At 47.2% G+C, this 15,634-nt stretch overlaps 2 protein-coding genes across 2 annotated transcripts; both read right to left on the reverse strand.

Annotated features, from left to right (window-relative positions):
- Positions 1 to 1,487: 1,487 nt before the first annotated feature.
- On the reverse strand, positions 1,488 to 3,237 carry LOC144180281 (mambaquaretin-2-like). Its single transcript, XM_077708657.1, has 2 exons — positions 3,027 to 3,237; positions 1,488 to 1,804 (listed from the first exon to the last, which is right to left on the reverse strand). The coding sequence occupies exons 1-2, from the start codon at positions 3,076 to 3,078 to the stop codon at positions 1,617 to 1,619; spliced, it is 240 nt and encodes a 79-aa protein (XP_077564783.1). The 5' UTR covers positions 3,079 to 3,237; the 3' UTR covers positions 1,488 to 1,616.
- Positions 3,238 to 6,174: 2,937 nt separating this feature from the next.
- On the reverse strand, positions 6,175 to 14,854 carry LOC144178356 (kappaPI-actitoxin-Ael3a-like). Its single transcript, XM_077706138.1, has 2 exons — positions 14,658 to 14,854; positions 6,175 to 6,501 (listed from the first exon to the last, which is right to left on the reverse strand). Exons 1-2 carry the CDS (start codon positions 14,716 to 14,718, stop codon positions 6,314 to 6,316), a joined length of 249 nt encoding a protein of 82 aa, XP_077562264.1. The 5' UTR covers positions 14,719 to 14,854; the 3' UTR covers positions 6,175 to 6,313.
- Between the last annotated feature and the right edge of the window lie 780 nt (positions 14,855 to 15,634).

Genomic DNA, 15,634 nt, shown 5'->3' on the forward strand with positions numbered 1-15,634 from the left:
TGATTTAGTTATTTCCTTTGTTAACCTAAACTAAACTGAGTCTGCAATGCCAGGAGAAGAATTATCACCATTAGATCAAAAACGGGTTAATTACGCAAACCCGCACCGACTGCTCGGTCGTGCAATGCCAAATTAGCAGCCAACTCCCTGTGTTTCACACGCCCAATTAGGCGATTGTTTTGGCTCGCAAAGAGACAAAAGAAGTGCAGAGGGACGATTACACCGATGCAGCAAACACATGCGGAAACTAAAAAAAACGGTTTTGTAAAAATTCATAAAATATTCGCGTGCTGCCGTCTAAACGAGTACAAACTTCCGTTCACATCCAGCAACCTATTCAAAACAACGAAATGGTCTGAGAAATAAACCAGCTAGCCGAGTCGTAAATAATGACACGAACGAACTCGAGTACGCCGAACAGGAGTGGATGAAGGTCGATGGGAGAGGCCTTCGTCCTGCAGTACACCCGAAAGGCTGTCGGTGATGATGATGATGATGATCAAACTTGTTGTGTAAATGAGAGGGCAGATGATTGTGCATCATAGTACAGTAGAACCTCGTTATACTGAAATAGTATCGGGACAGCAAATTAGTTCGTTACAACCGATATTCGTTATAAGAGTAGAGGTAAAAATCTGCTATAACAAATCGACCATCTGACTCCCGCAAAAATACTTGATACAAAAATGCATTTTTTTTAGTCTTCGAGCCCACTATACACAAGGTAACCCTTACGTTTCTCCTTGCTGCATTTCGAGCCAAAATAACCGGAACATGAGTACGTGAAATTACAACAGAACAGAGCTCACTTGACCAAACAGGATTGCGTCCTTATTTATTTGAGGAAGCATGTGATCTTCGCCTGTGGATACTCACAGCACTGAGCAGGATGAAGTTTTCCACAGTGTCCACGAACAAAAGGGCCTTAACACTTCTGCAATTTAGGACTACGGGGTTTTTTTTCAATCATAGCTTCTAAGCCTCCTGGTCAAATATTTCTTCGTTATATCCGATATCGCACGGTTCTCATGGTTTCAGTTTCGTCATAAAAGAATAATTGTCATTGAAATAAAGCATGACCAACCAAAGTCTGTATTTAGTTCGCTATAGCCGATAATTCGCTACATCAGTGTTCGTTACGACGGGGTTAAACTGTAAGTTTAATAACCAGGATATAGTGATAGAGATAGATTTTTATATTTTTATTATTTTTATATTTACTACCCTGTAGAAGTCTAAATCTGTTGAACCGCAGTGTTGTTGGTCCTCTTCTGTGTTTATCGCGCATCGTAGGAGCGACGCTTTTTTGTTTTTTCGTAATTGTTATGAAACGTCGCTTTTCGGGTTTGTGAGTTTGGTAGCGAGGGAATAAAACAAAATATCAATAAAACCCACCTTTCTTTTTCTTGCTTTCAAATTTCCCGTGTCGTTTGTTCAGGGAGCCACTCGTGGAGAGAAGGTAAGGGAAATTGGAGCGAAGTCTCCTTCAAAGCACCAACCAGACCTTCTTGGCACGCAAAACAAGACTTTACTGACTGCCATAATTGCTCAACAACTATTTCTGACCTTACGCATTTTATAGGTCAGGAACAAATGGCTGGACGCGTTGGTTCATCTCAGCCACAGACCCTGACGCACTCTTCAAGAGTGCTGAAGCGGTTTTCGTTGCCCCGGCATCCTCCGTAGGTGAACTCCCGGCACGTTCCGGTAGAATTGTCGAAGAAGAAAGAAGGGTAGCGGGCAATGCACAGGCCCGAATGGGGCGGCAGATAGCAGACGGCTGGTCTGTCCTCGGCTTCGCCACCTGCCAAAGATTGAAGGTAATTTTTACGCGCTACATTCGGTCAGTCATGCATGAATCTCGAAGAGCTGAAAAACAACGACTTTGACACAGACATATTTAGCTACGTGTTGCGAACACCAGCAACGCCAGGGTGTTCTTCCCTGAGAACATTTGGCCTTTCCCCCATTGCCCCGGACAGCTGCACTCTTTATCTTGCGGGCATAAATAGTTCGTAGCTTTTTTTCTTGCCCTGCTCAACCGTTCAATAGGCGTCTGTGTACCTGTCACCTGTCTGTCAGGGATTTTTTGTTAGCGAACTCGAATTTATGGCCATCTCCTTTCAACAAGCAGAAATGCCTGGTGGACGTGGGTGTTTTTTATTAGGAACAGAAAGCTTACCATTTCAAAAGCACAATCCGCACTTATTCACTCGGAAACGCTTCGTCTTACTCAGCACAAGCTGGCCGACTTAATGTTTGACAGCTTAGCTGGCATGTCTATATAGCGCTTCATGTATTTTTGTTGTCCATCAAAGAAAACTCCTGAGGCTCAACGTGCCTTTGAAATGCGAGGTGTTCCATAGAGTGAGGCGTTGGGAAACGAACGACCCGAAGAGTGTCCCGTCATGTTTAAAACAGCCTTTGATTTCAGTGGGAACCTCACAGTTATAGAACGCACCGGTTGGTTTGTCTTTCTCAAGAAAGGAACTCGAGAATTGCTCTCTAGCGCAGCACACGCCCCGAAAGCGCTGAGAAAGCGTTTCTTTCAATGATGCTGCATTATCTCTGCGCAGAAATGGTCCGTACGCGACACGGACATAGACTATCGGTGCATTTTTGCTTTGCGTGCGTGAAGACGACTTGAAACAAATACAACTTAATCAGAAATGTTCAGCAGAAAACGACTGCAACTGTATGCGTCTTCCTTATGCTTGTCAGTCATCAACGCTCACGACCAAGAATTCGCTCAAGCCTTTCGCCTAAATTTTGCGCCACCTCTATGTTGTGTGCTAAAAAGCTTCGCTGCTTGCCCTCAACTTTCACACACACGATTTTTTTATTGCGTTGTTTTGCTACAGGGCACCAAAAGAATGAGAAAGTTCCTGACAGAAAACTTTAAGTTACTTTTTCTAAAAGCATAGATATAAAGCCTAAATGTAACGCCTAAAACGACCACAGAGTTAAATAATGTTTTAGCGTACAATAGCTTATCCTAGCGTTGCAAGTGAATTGCCCGGACTTACCGCTTAAAGCGATGACCACAAGCAGCGCCGTCATCACTGTGCGTCGCAGCATCGTCGGTACGAGGGGTGGCCGTGAGCGTACCTAGACGTCAGCCCTAATGACAACCTGCGCCCGTCGAATATATACGCCAGGCCATCCAGTCAGCGAGCGAATGCCAATTTAGCTTCCGTTTTCCCTTGAGCGCGGCTTGGCATGCGCCGTGTATACGCTGCCGCAAGCTACGTCCAGTGGCGTCTGGACACGTGCACGACGCGCACGGTTGTCTGAAGGCGCCAGTGACTCCCACGTATCGAGGTCAGAGAGTAAGCTAGAAGCTATTTTCCCGGCATGATCTCATAAGGCATGGGCACGCTACAACGTGGTCCGAAAGCGTCAGAAACGTTCTTCTGCACGTGCCGGTGCTCGTGTATGTGTGCGTCAATGCACGCGTGGGTGTGCGTGTCAGTGTATGTGCTGGTGCACTAACTAATTTTGAAATAACAATGCTTTAAGGTACGCACCACGGGGCAGCCCCCGGGGAAGTGCGGGGTTTCGCTTAAACTTTGACAATGTTGAGCCAGAATTAATTGCCCTTTTAAACCCGCAAACCGGAGGTCTCCCTTAAGGCGAAAAGATCAGGACAGTCGTAAAACACACAAGCACACATGCGCGGACGCATGGACATACATACATACATACATACATACATACATACATACATAAATACATACATACATACATACATACATACTTACATACATACATACATACATACATACATACATACACACATACACGCATACACATACATACATACATACATACATACATACATACATACATACATACATACATACATACATACACGCAGCGGGGGTTCAGTGGGTAAGGCGTTGCGCTGCTGAGAACGAGGACGCGGGTTCGATTCCCGGCCGCCCCGGCCGCTTTTCTGATGGAGGCGAAAAGCAAAAACGCCCGTGTGTACGAGATTTCGGCGCACGTTAAAGATACGGAGCGCTTGATCGCCTGCGTTGCGTTGGCGCGTTAAACCCTACAATCAATCAATACATACATACATATATACATACATACATACATACACACGTACATACATACACACACATACATACATACATACGTACGTACATACATACATACATACATACATACATACATACATACATACATACATACATACATACATACATACATACATACATACATACATACATACATACATACATACATACATACATACATGTAGCGAATAAGAATAGGAAAGGAGGGGCTTGTTGAATTAAGACAGAAATAAGGGTTGGCAGTCAAGAAAACCGCGGAAAGCAAAGGTGAGAATGTGGTAGGTCATAAAAACAGATAAAGAATTCGGAAAGACAGAAAGAAAGTGGAGAAAAAATGCCCGCCGGGTGGAATCTGAACCCACGACCTCCAGAATACGGGTCTGGTGGGATGACCACTACGCTACCGGCGGGCTATTTTCCCCTCCACTTTCTGGGGTATTTATGTTAATAAGGTATTTTTGTTTCCTGCGCTTGGGAGTGGTAGCCAGGGCCACTCGGACTACTCTGGGTGAAGGGCATAGAGTTTCTCACTAAACTCTATGGTGAAGGGGGCCTTCTTTTTAACCCCCGGGCCGTGACTCGAGTGTCTACGACATGTCGAGAGTGGTCGACCAGCGTTGAGCCCTCTTAAGCTCCCTATGGCACCAAGACTGCCAGAACAGAGGCCATCGCTATGCATCTACCCAATCAGAATAGGAAATGAGGGGCGCGTTGAATTAAGACAGAAATAAGGGTTGGCAGTCAAGAAAACCTCAGAAAGCAAAGATGAGAATGTGGTAGGTCATAGAAACAGATAAATAATTTGGAAAGACAGAAAGAAAGTGGAGAAAAAATGCCCGCCGGGTAGGATCTGAACCCACGACCTCCAGAATACGCGTCTGGTGCGATGACCACTACGCTACCCGCGGGGCTATTTTCCCCTCCACTTTCTTGGGTATTTATGTTAATAAGGTATTTTAGTTTCCTGCTCTTGGGGGGTGGGCGGGTAGCCAGTGCCACTCAACGCTGGATTCAGGGTTGAACGCTGATCGACCACTCTCGACATGTCGTAGACACTCGAGTCACGGACCGGGGGTTAAAAAAGGGTCCCCTCCTCCCCGAGTAGTCCGAGTGGCGCTGGCTACCACCCCCAAGCGCAGGAAACAAAAATACCTTAACATAAATACCCAAGAAAGTGGAGGCATAAAGTTTCTTCAAAAACTCTATGAGTGGAGGGGAAAAAAGCCCCGCCGGTAGCGTAGTGGTCATAGCACCAGATGCGTATTCTGGAGGTCGTGGGTTCGGATCCCACCCGGCTGGCATGTTTTCTCCACTTTCTTTCTGTCTTTCCAAATTCTTTATCTGTTTCTATGACCTACCACATTCTTACCCTTGCTTTCCGAGGTTTTCTTGACTGCCAACCCTTATTTCTGTCTACATACATACATACATACATACATACATACATACATACATACATACATACATACATACATACATACATACATACATACATACATACATACATACATACATACATACATACATACATACATACATACATACATACATACGCACGCTAAATCTCATCCAATGTAAATCTCTGAATCCAAATCTCACGAAATTCTTTTGCGATATGACATACTTGGCTATGGTACCCTGGACTGTACCACGGCCGCTCGATGGAAAATACCTCCTTTTCATCGAGCGGCCGTGACTGTACACCGGAAGTAAACTTTTGCTTTGAGCTTTGGTTTGTTGTTTATGTCGATCTAAATCATAGCCCGATGCAACAAGGCAATGAACAATTCGTGGCATTTCCTGGAAATCCGTCAGAATTTTCCCAGCCCGAAATAAAATGTCTGCCCCCATATTGTGGGCGCTGTATATTTTGGCCACAAACCATTTGCGCAGCCTTTCGTTAAGTTGGAAATATTCCATTAGCTCTGGAATGATCCAACGGTCTCCATCTCCTCCCACTCCTTCTCCTCTCCCCCTTATTGTTTATTCAAAGGTTTTGTGTCACTTACTATCTTGGGAAAGCTTGAAATGATCCGACGCACCAGTCAGAACTATGTAGTCACCCTCCTTTACAACACCACCCACTGTGTAGAGAACAAATGACAACTTTATTTGGCCATAATCGCGAAGAAGGGTACTGTTAGTTCACTTTGCAGCTTTCAAGGGACGGTCCAGGGCTTTCGGAAACGTTCGGCATCCGGAGTAACTGGCAGGCTCCTCTGATTACTTCAGCCACAAACACTGGTGCATTCCTCGAAAGATGTGAAGCGGTTCTCGTTGCCCATGCATCCTCCGTAGATGAACCGCCGACAGGTCCTGGTCGCACTGTCGTAGTAGAAGGAGGGAAAGAACGCGTAGCATACGCCAGAATCTTTAGGCAGGTAGCAGAGCGATGGTTTCCTCTGGGCACTGGTGCCTGCAAAAGGGGAAGAAGAAATAGCAGCTGGTTCGGGTGACCGCCATCGCGTGTACCCAAGCGTCAGGAAATACATTACGTCTTGTTTGTCACTCCGTCCCTGCTATCGACAGCCTGAGGGCAGTTAGCTTGTCTTCCAAGCATTCTTTCCTAAACGTTCTTTGCCCTCACTGCCTTCCCGTTTGTTTCTTTCCCGGGTCCCAGCCGAGAAGCACGAGGCCCTTTGGAATGCCCTTTAGGTTTGGGTGCCCCTTCGTTGTATCCATCTTTTATGTGAGGTGTACAGTAATCTCTCGTTAACTCAAAGTCCTAAAACCCGCCGAGAACTTCGAGATAAGCGGAGTTTCGAGTTAAAGGGGGGTGATACGACAAGAAAAGACTTTCTTCAGGGTTTATTGGCGCCGTTCCAGAGCGACGCTAAGCCGTGCACGGTGGTCCAAGCTTAGTGTTTCCGTACTCATGCGCGTGCCCCTCGCCGTACTTGTTCGTGCAAACGTGGCACTTCTTTCTCGGCGCCTCTATCATCATCACCATGTTGGCGGTAAATTACAAATCCGCAGCATCCTCCGCGCCCACCAAATAATCATTCGTACAGTTCCAAAGGGCACAATAGTTGCACAGGTCTAGTCACTGCTCGACCACCTGATAACTGAAGTTTGCAGGCTCTAACGTGACCATCTTTTCCTGAGTGCCCTTCGCTGAGTTTCCAAGTTTCTAAAGCGTTTTAGAAATATTGCTGACTCCGTCACTCGGTAACGGTGAAACCGGATTTGTAATTTACCGCCAACAGCGGGCAAAAACATGGTGCCTACGGGAGGCACGGGCGAAAAAAAGTTTCGACTTTACCAATATTTTGGGATATCCGAGTTCGCGTTAAAGAGGTATTAGTGTATCTTGTTTCTGCTCCTTCATGTCACTCTTTCGCTCGCCGTTAGCCTAATAGTACGTACGCATGCCTAACGCTGTTTTCCCAGCACAGATTTTATTAAAGGGGCACTGACACAAATTTTTGAAGGCGAGATAACTTCGGAGATAGATTGGTGGGAACACATATACATCATCTGCAAAATATCAGCGGTGAATACAGCCTAGAACATATTTAAAATCAATTTTGAAGTGTGCGAAACGCAACCGAGCGGCCAGCAGAGGACCACGCGCAAGTGTAAATAAACAACATCCAAACACGTCACGAGTTTGTGTTTGCCGCTTCCGCACTGCCGGCTCGCCGCTCCAATCGGAGGGCCGGAGGGCGGAGCTTCTGCTCTCGAGAACGAACGACCCGATCGTTGGCGGCGGAGGCGCCGTGATTTCGTCAGCTCATCGGGCAGCTGGCCGCGACCATAGTTCTACAGCGATTCCAGGCACTCTGTTTCTATTACTGTTTATTACCATTGGATGCGGAAACGCGCCGGAGGCACGAAAAGCCCACTGAGCAAGCCGCACGGTCGCTGTGCAGGCGGCGGCCACGGCCGCGAAGTGGCCCACGCCGGCACAGGTAGCTCGAGTGATAGCAGTGATAGCTTGTTACCGCTGCACGAAATTGTCCCCAAGTCCCGACCATGGTGGCTTACATGAGAAAGGAGTTAATGATGCCATGGCGGGTTGCATTAAAAATTGTCATCTGCACCGCTTACGAGAGCGGCACTCGAATATCCGCCGCAGTGCTAAGCCGAACACATCTGTAGGCGGACCTGTAGGCAGACCGGCCGGCTGCTCCCAGCGCGCGTCTTGCCACCCACCGTCTCGAGCGTCGCGCGTCGTTCGTTAGTCGCGGTAGCATTTGCACTCGCAGCGCCTGCGTCACATCCATGGTCGCTTTTTAATTAGGCGCCTCACGAGATCAGTACGGGGGGGCATTCGCAGAAACTGCCGTCGATGCGGATTCGACAGTGCTACGGCGGCTCTGCTCTGTAACTGTGATATTCCTCCGACGGTCACGTGGTCAGCTTTGTTCACACAAAATCCACAAAATCCATCGTTTCGCGGCACTCGCTGAAACCGAAACTGCGACTGGCCGCATTGAAAATGCCTCTAATTAAACAACCGTCGCACGCTGAAGAAAATGAGGTTTCTACAGGTTATAAGTAGGTCACTAGCTACTTATCGCAACAAAATAAAACAAGATGCAAAATTTTTGTGTCAGTGCCCCTTTAATGCGTAGCATTCTTTCCGGAGTACTCGCACAGCTAGGACCTTGTAACGCCCTGCAGTTCCACAGAAAATACAGATTTGGTGGAAGTAACTCGTTATAATAGCGTTAACGGAACTAATTTGTTTAATATAACTCTGAAAAAAAAAAGACAGAAATTACGAAAAACAAAAAAATAAACTTTAGCACAAAGGATCTGACAAAACCAAGGATATGCACCTGCCAAAAAACCCAAGAATAAGCAAAAAGACCCCCAAAGAAAGTTTGAAATATGTATAAATAGCGTAAATGGGACAGCTCTGCAGTACCCCTTTCTCCGGAAAAAATGAATAATTAGCGGAGCATAGACACTTCGTGGCCATAATGATGTATATTTACATCATTGGCGAGAAGAAACAAAGATTAAAATAATCCAACGTCTTTCGCTACTCTAACCGTAGTTGGCTGTAAAGAACTCATATCCCAACAAGCGTCATAAGAATGCTACGAGTAGACAGTTATCTGAATTTCTGCAGGTTTTATCGCACAATATGGTGCACTCCTTGCTCGAAGAAAAATTTTCCCGTGCATACTAGCTGTGTCTAGGCGTTTCGTCGTTATCACCACTGTCATTGAGACCTGTTCCTGATGCTCCTCCTCATAAAATACAATACCCTTGTTACACCTACGCTGGCTATAGTAGCGTAGCCAGTCTAGTGCCATGTGCATAGAACACGCCATCCCGAGCTTACACTCAAAGTACGTAGTGTAGGCTAAAAAGTGGCCCTTTTAAAACAGGTAATATTTATTGTTCCTGGCGCTAGTGAAAAGCGAAACACTTAATCCCCTCGTCGGTCTCCCTGGTCATCATTCTACTTATCCCGGTCTACGTGCAAGTAAATGCTGCGTTTCTGTCCCTCTTGGAGAGAGAGAGAGAGAGAGAGAGAGAGAGAGAGAGAGAGAGAGAGAGAGAGAGAGAGAGAGAGAGAGAGAGAGAGAGAGAGAGAGAGAGAGAGAGAGAGAGAGAAGGGGGGGAGACAGGGATCATGACTCCGGCTCTCGTGAAGGACACAGCGGTGTGTCGTGGAACGGGACGATTAGTGTTGGGCATTGTGTGTGTACATCGTCACTCGCTATCGTCTTTGCCATCACGGTCATACCCGCCGCGGTGGCTCAGTGGCTAAGGCGTTGCGCTGCTGAGCACGAGGTCGCGGGTTCGATTCCCGGCCGCGGCGGCCGCTTTTCTGATGGAGGCGAAAAGCAAAAACGCCCGTGTGTTCGAGATTTCGGCGCACGTTAAAGATCCCCAGGTGGTCAAAATTAATCCGGAGCCCTCCACTACGGCGCGCCTCATCGCCTGCGTTGCGTCGGCGCGTTAAACCCTACAATCAATCAATCAATCACGGTCATGACGAGCGCAGAAAAGAGCGGCCACGCCCACTAGGATGCCTGGTTATAGCGAAAGCACCTGCTAGTGGGTTTTGGTAAGGTGTTATAGGAATAGACAAGGGAGGCCAGTAAGTCGATGGGGGATGAAATAAGCAAGTTCGGGTTCAAAGAATGAACTCGAGCAGTGCAGAACAGGGACGGTTGCAGGTCAATGGGAGATACCTTCTTCATGCAGTTGGCCGCAGCATTCTGCTGCTGCTGCTGATTTATGTGCGCATACGCAAATACGTGGATGCTATGGGTATAATTGGCGGGTATGGATACTCGTTGGCTTGTCTGCGAAAACATCATTCTGTCATGGCATTTGATGTCCTCTCATATTTTCTCGCTATATGAATTGTTGTGTTTGTTGTTGATAAAGGTTTATTGAAGTGAAAGATGGTGCCGTCGGTGGCTTTCTAATCCGCAAAGCCGAGCCTTGGCAGCTTCTCCCCCGCGAGACACGAGGTTTACATGCCTATCTGGCAGGCAGCTGGTAAGCTAGCACTCCCACTGCTCCAGGTAAAGGGCAGGGATTTCATTAGGGTGGATGGATCGGGGCAAGCCCATATTAGGTAATATGTGTGTTGGGGGTTTTACAGGATGACCATTCGTAAAAGTACATTTGGAGGTTGTGGGGCGGAGATATTTGGTGTGGAATTTTGTCGTAAGGCTTCTGGGCTGGTAGGTGTCCCCATTGACGTGCGTCGCTGGCGTTGAGAAAGCGACAAGGGCGGACTAGTTGAGGCGATATTGTTGCTAGTGGTTGAGGATATCTGCGTAACGACTTGGGTCTAGAAGGTCGGTGAGGGATTCCAGCGGTTTTTTTTCTCTGCTTTATGGGAATTTCCGGATATTTAGTTCGGCGTATGCCACCTTATTCCCGAGTAGATTAGGATGACCTGGTGTCCGTACGATGCATATGGTGGGTAGCTTGTGTATGCCTCTTTTAAGTGCATGAGCACTTATGGGCTCGCCTTTTCGTCGTAGCTCGCTAACGGTCGATGTCAAGCGACTGCCGGAATCAGGCGGCGCAGCGAGATAACGGACCCAAGTAAAGCCTTCTGTACCGGCGTCAGGGAGTCACGCTGAGGCTTGGAAAACCACGCGGTTTAAATAGTCATAACGGTTCAAACCTCGTGAACCGCTGGCGCTTGTCATACATCTCCCCGTTATTTAGCGCAAAGAAAACTGCAGGCACATTTCAGGCAAAATTTGTGTATATAACCAGCAGCCCCCGCGTTCATTTAGTTAGGAACGCTTGTTGGGTTGGTTTTTACGATAGCAAGCGAAAAAAGCGGCAGCGCAAGAAAAAAATGGCGCGTACGAAATGGCGCAGAAGGGCTCCAGCCGCGCAAGGAAAAAAAATACGCATTCCAAATGACGCATAACTGCTACAGCACACGAAATTAAGGCAAGCACAAAAAGAACAGAACTCCCGTTGGCGCAGTTTCAGGCAGGGGGCGCGCGAGCACTGCGAAGGCGGGAAATTTGAATTGCTTATTCATCAAGACAGGATTGAGACAGGGCGGCGAAGAGCGTGATGGGTGGTAGCATGAGCGGATAACGGCGCCCCCACCCATTATGGCGAATCACTGCTCTGCACTTCCTACAGCTTTCACATTGACTGAAACTGCTTTAATTTTTTATGAAGGGCAAAAGCGGAAACGCCCGTGTGTCGAGATTTCTGTGCAGGTTAGAGATCCTCAGGCTGTCACAATCAATCCGGAACTCTCCACTACATCGCCCTCCATAGCCCCGTGTACCTTAGGCATGTTATACCCCACAATCAACCAATCAGCTTTTGTATGCGTCGAAATATATAGGTTGACAGCTTCAGGCAATATGCAGTCTTTTTGATAATGACAACGTGATTGCTGACAGTCTGTGATGATGATGACGAAATCCGTTGCGGTGATGCTTAGAGCTGGGGGTGCACGTCGGCTGAAGAAACTAGGGAAATTAATACACTGATTTTTCTTTTCGCCTACCTTTACATCAAGAAGTTGGAGATTGCCTCGCAGGATTGCCGCTGAATGAACGCATCCCCTTAGCGGTAGCAAGCGCTGATAATAGTAACGAGATAAGTTGCTCTGTTCGCGCTAGTCGCTATATCCAGGCCTGGGAGGATTCCCAGGCAGAGCTTGATAACGTTTTCGTTAATGTTTTATATGTCAGTTTTGTACTAGGTAAAGAAGCGGTCCCCGCATGGACGCTTCAGTTTTACATAATGCGAGAAATCGTTCCCGCCGTCCTAATCAACCACCTCCCGCCCTCTACATCATTTGGACCTCTGCACACTCGTCCGTCGAGGGAAATGAGGCGGACGTTTCTCTCAATGTCAGAACTCACGGCCCAGCCTCATCCACGCCCCGCTATTCCACCACGCTACCGCTACACCCTACACCACTACCGCATCCTTCGCCTTACCCTGCCTCAACCTCACCCTCGACAAACCAAGGACGAAGCATTTATCTGGCCTCGTTTACAAACAAACACATATTGCAACACACCCATCCTCCACTCCATCTATCCTACCCAATAACCCCGTAATTTTTGCCCCCCTCGTAATACTACCTGGCGTGCGTGGGCATGTCAACAAACCCCATCGCTCACTCCCTTCCCTCGAGCAGTGTGAGGGCCTGCTGACCAGCTCCCATCATGCTGACCAGATCTTTCTGCTCACACGTTCCAGGGTTGCAGCCAAATCCGAAGGGAAGCTGGACTGATGCCGACCAACCCCGCCCACACTCTTAGGCATAAAGGACTAAAAGTTCGTCTTCTGGGGGACTAAGGGACTTTGCCACAATCATTACACCCTTTGGGGACTAAATATTTGTGAGCGGGTGAACGGTTAGTCCGCCACCCGGTTGGTCCGTTCCGATACTCCCCAAGGGCGAACTGCTGGAAGGGAGTCGCAGAAAGTAAAAAAAAAAAAAAAAGGCAATAGCAGGGATTGAACCGACTTTCGCACAGTACCCAAGGAATCCGATACGTCCCCACTAAGCCACGCGACCTTTTTTTTCTTTGTTTCACTAAACCACGCGGTCAGACACGAGTTTTGGTAGAAAATGTGTATTGAAGTGTAAAGCATGCACTATTGTGCACAACTCGACGATTCATTGCAACTGGTGTCCGAATTTCTATCCGTGCAAGCGATCGTGACCGCGATTAGCGCTTGGCGATTTGATTACGCTAGGGGTATTGCTCAGTTCGATTCTTAGTAGAGCCTCATAACTATAGTTTTTTTCTCTTAAATAACAATCAACTTGTCGCATAGTTGAGAAGGGTGGCTGAGTGATCAGAACACTCATTTGTTTTCGCACAAATGAGTGCAAACTAAGTATATTCTTAGTGTTCGCTACAAATGTTAAGTGCTCTAGGTATCGTATGTGAAAGCGGTCATCTGCGTGAGTGTCAGAATAGGGAAACAGACCACCCTGCACAGACGAAACCAAATTCGGTGTTGCTCAGCCTGAATTCTTCCAAGTTAGCTCTGCTAGACGGTCGGGACTGGGAAATGCAGCCAGGTTTTGCAGCAGTTGCAGCATTGCCATAGCTTTGGTGCACAATGCAATTATGTACCGAGTGTAAAAGCTAATTCAAGGCGCTTAGCTGTTGCGAGCATTTTTAATTTGTAGTTGTTGCCATCAGCAACTAATGTGTTTCCTTGTCTGTTAAACATATTCATTACGCTTAGAGATCAACGTTTGTTATTTTAAATAATATTTGTCTTATTGGCGACGAGCTTGAAATCTTTCATTGGCCGTTGTTACTTCGCGAATCCTATGCAACGCAGGGTATTAGCATAACCCACCGAGAAGCGTTTGTCCATCGCGCTTCACCGCTCCTTGACATTACCCGCCGCTCGATTAACCGCTTTTCTTATAATTAACATCCATGTTTTCTCCCTTGGCAATATGTAAAACATTCACGGACTGCAATGACTTGTGTTTTGGAAATCTAAAACTGTCCTCAGGCATATTCGCGAAAAGGCAACGACGGCGCCATTACAGGGAATTAACGATGCAGCAGTGAGACCAAATGTTGCATTTCGGCTTCTTGTTACCCTTTACAGATCGGCGGGGACAAACATTTAGTCTGCATTTGTGCACATGGCACGCACTCTGCCACAGTTATTCCACTTGAAGATGAATGGTTGGTTACCCCCGAAGGCTAACGACCGTATTCGGTCCCTATTTTGCTCCCTTTTGCCTAAGAGTGCAGTCACGGCTCAGCCACCACCGTTTTCTCTGATAAACGTTTGTTTTCTCTCTCTGCCCTGTGCGGGGTATCTGAACAGTCACTGACTTTGGGACCCTTGTGTGTAGTGCTTTTATATGTACTTTTCTAGCGCACTTCAATTAACTACTGCCTCAACGGTCTCAATTTCGGTCTCAATTTCGGATTTTTTAGGAATTTCGTGGCTTTGTAGCCTCGGTCATTCTGACTTTATCACTCGTTATCAGGAAAACGCTAGTGGAAAACAAATTTAGGCAAATAAGACAGCACTTTTTTTCGTTTTAAAACTTTCACGATTAAACAGCTACTGCACTTTCTCCTCACAAAGCATGGAGCCGTAGCGCAGGACGCGACTTACCGCTCAGCCCGATGGTCACCAGTAGCGCTAGCAGCGCAGTTCTTCGCAGCATCGCCGACATGATGGATCGAGGAGGGCGTTTCTGAAAATCAGCGCTAAACACGGGCTGTGGCGCCGGCGAAATATATACGCAACGCCATCCTGCCGCCGAGGTGAGAGCGCGATTCCGGCTTCCTTGTCGGGCGGCGTGACACCGCCCCAGACGTCGTCGTGACCTTCGGCACGCGATGTTTGGGCGCGCTCAGGAAACGTGGGCTCTGTTGAAACTTGAACGAGGAGGTTTGCTCTCCGTTACACGCAGTTACGAACTGAGGAAGGACCTTTACCGGCTGGCCTTCAGCAAACGGGGCTTGGTTGGCTAGACTTGGTTTTTCTATAACGCCGCACGTATACGGCGCTTGCGCGGCTCCCTCCGCCTGATTTCACTTTGTAACTCATGCTCTGTTATTTCATTTCGAGGCGATATTAAGGATGCTACTCGTGCTTGAACTAGGTAAACGCTGAAAGTTCGGTTTAGGTCTGCCTGGTTGTCTGGTACTCTAATAACCCGAAAGCAGGGAGTAAATTTAACAGCCAGATAATATATTTCAGTAGAGAGAGAGAGAGAGAGAGAGAGAGAGAGAGAGAGAGATATCTTAGTGAGCTTGGGTGGAGATAGAGTTCATGACCTAAGCGTGGGAATGAAACAAAATGAAATACAAATAAAACCAAAATGAACACCAAAGTACAAAATAAGTAAAAGAAAAATGTCAAAGAAAATAAGAAATGACAAGCTCAAAGAAAAAAGTTCTCAAGAATAATTATGTGGCGTTACCCCCGCTAGAACACTATGACTAACATTTTCCTCGGTGGAATGACTTCAATATTTTTCCCAAACGGAAAACCCTTCTAAGCACGGCGCGTTCCTGTAATAGCTAGACCGCGAAAACGTGCTATATAAAACCGTAACAACGTGGACCCTAAGCGATACTGTTGAA

Source organism: Haemaphysalis longicornis, unplaced genomic scaffold, assembly GCF_048455015.1.
Source record: "Haemaphysalis longicornis isolate Haplotype H1 unplaced genomic scaffold, Haemaphysalis longicornis Haplotype H1 scaffold_4, whole genome shotgun sequence".
NCBI classification, from domain to species: domain Eukaryota; kingdom Metazoa; phylum Arthropoda; class Arachnida; order Ixodida; family Ixodidae; genus Haemaphysalis; species Haemaphysalis longicornis.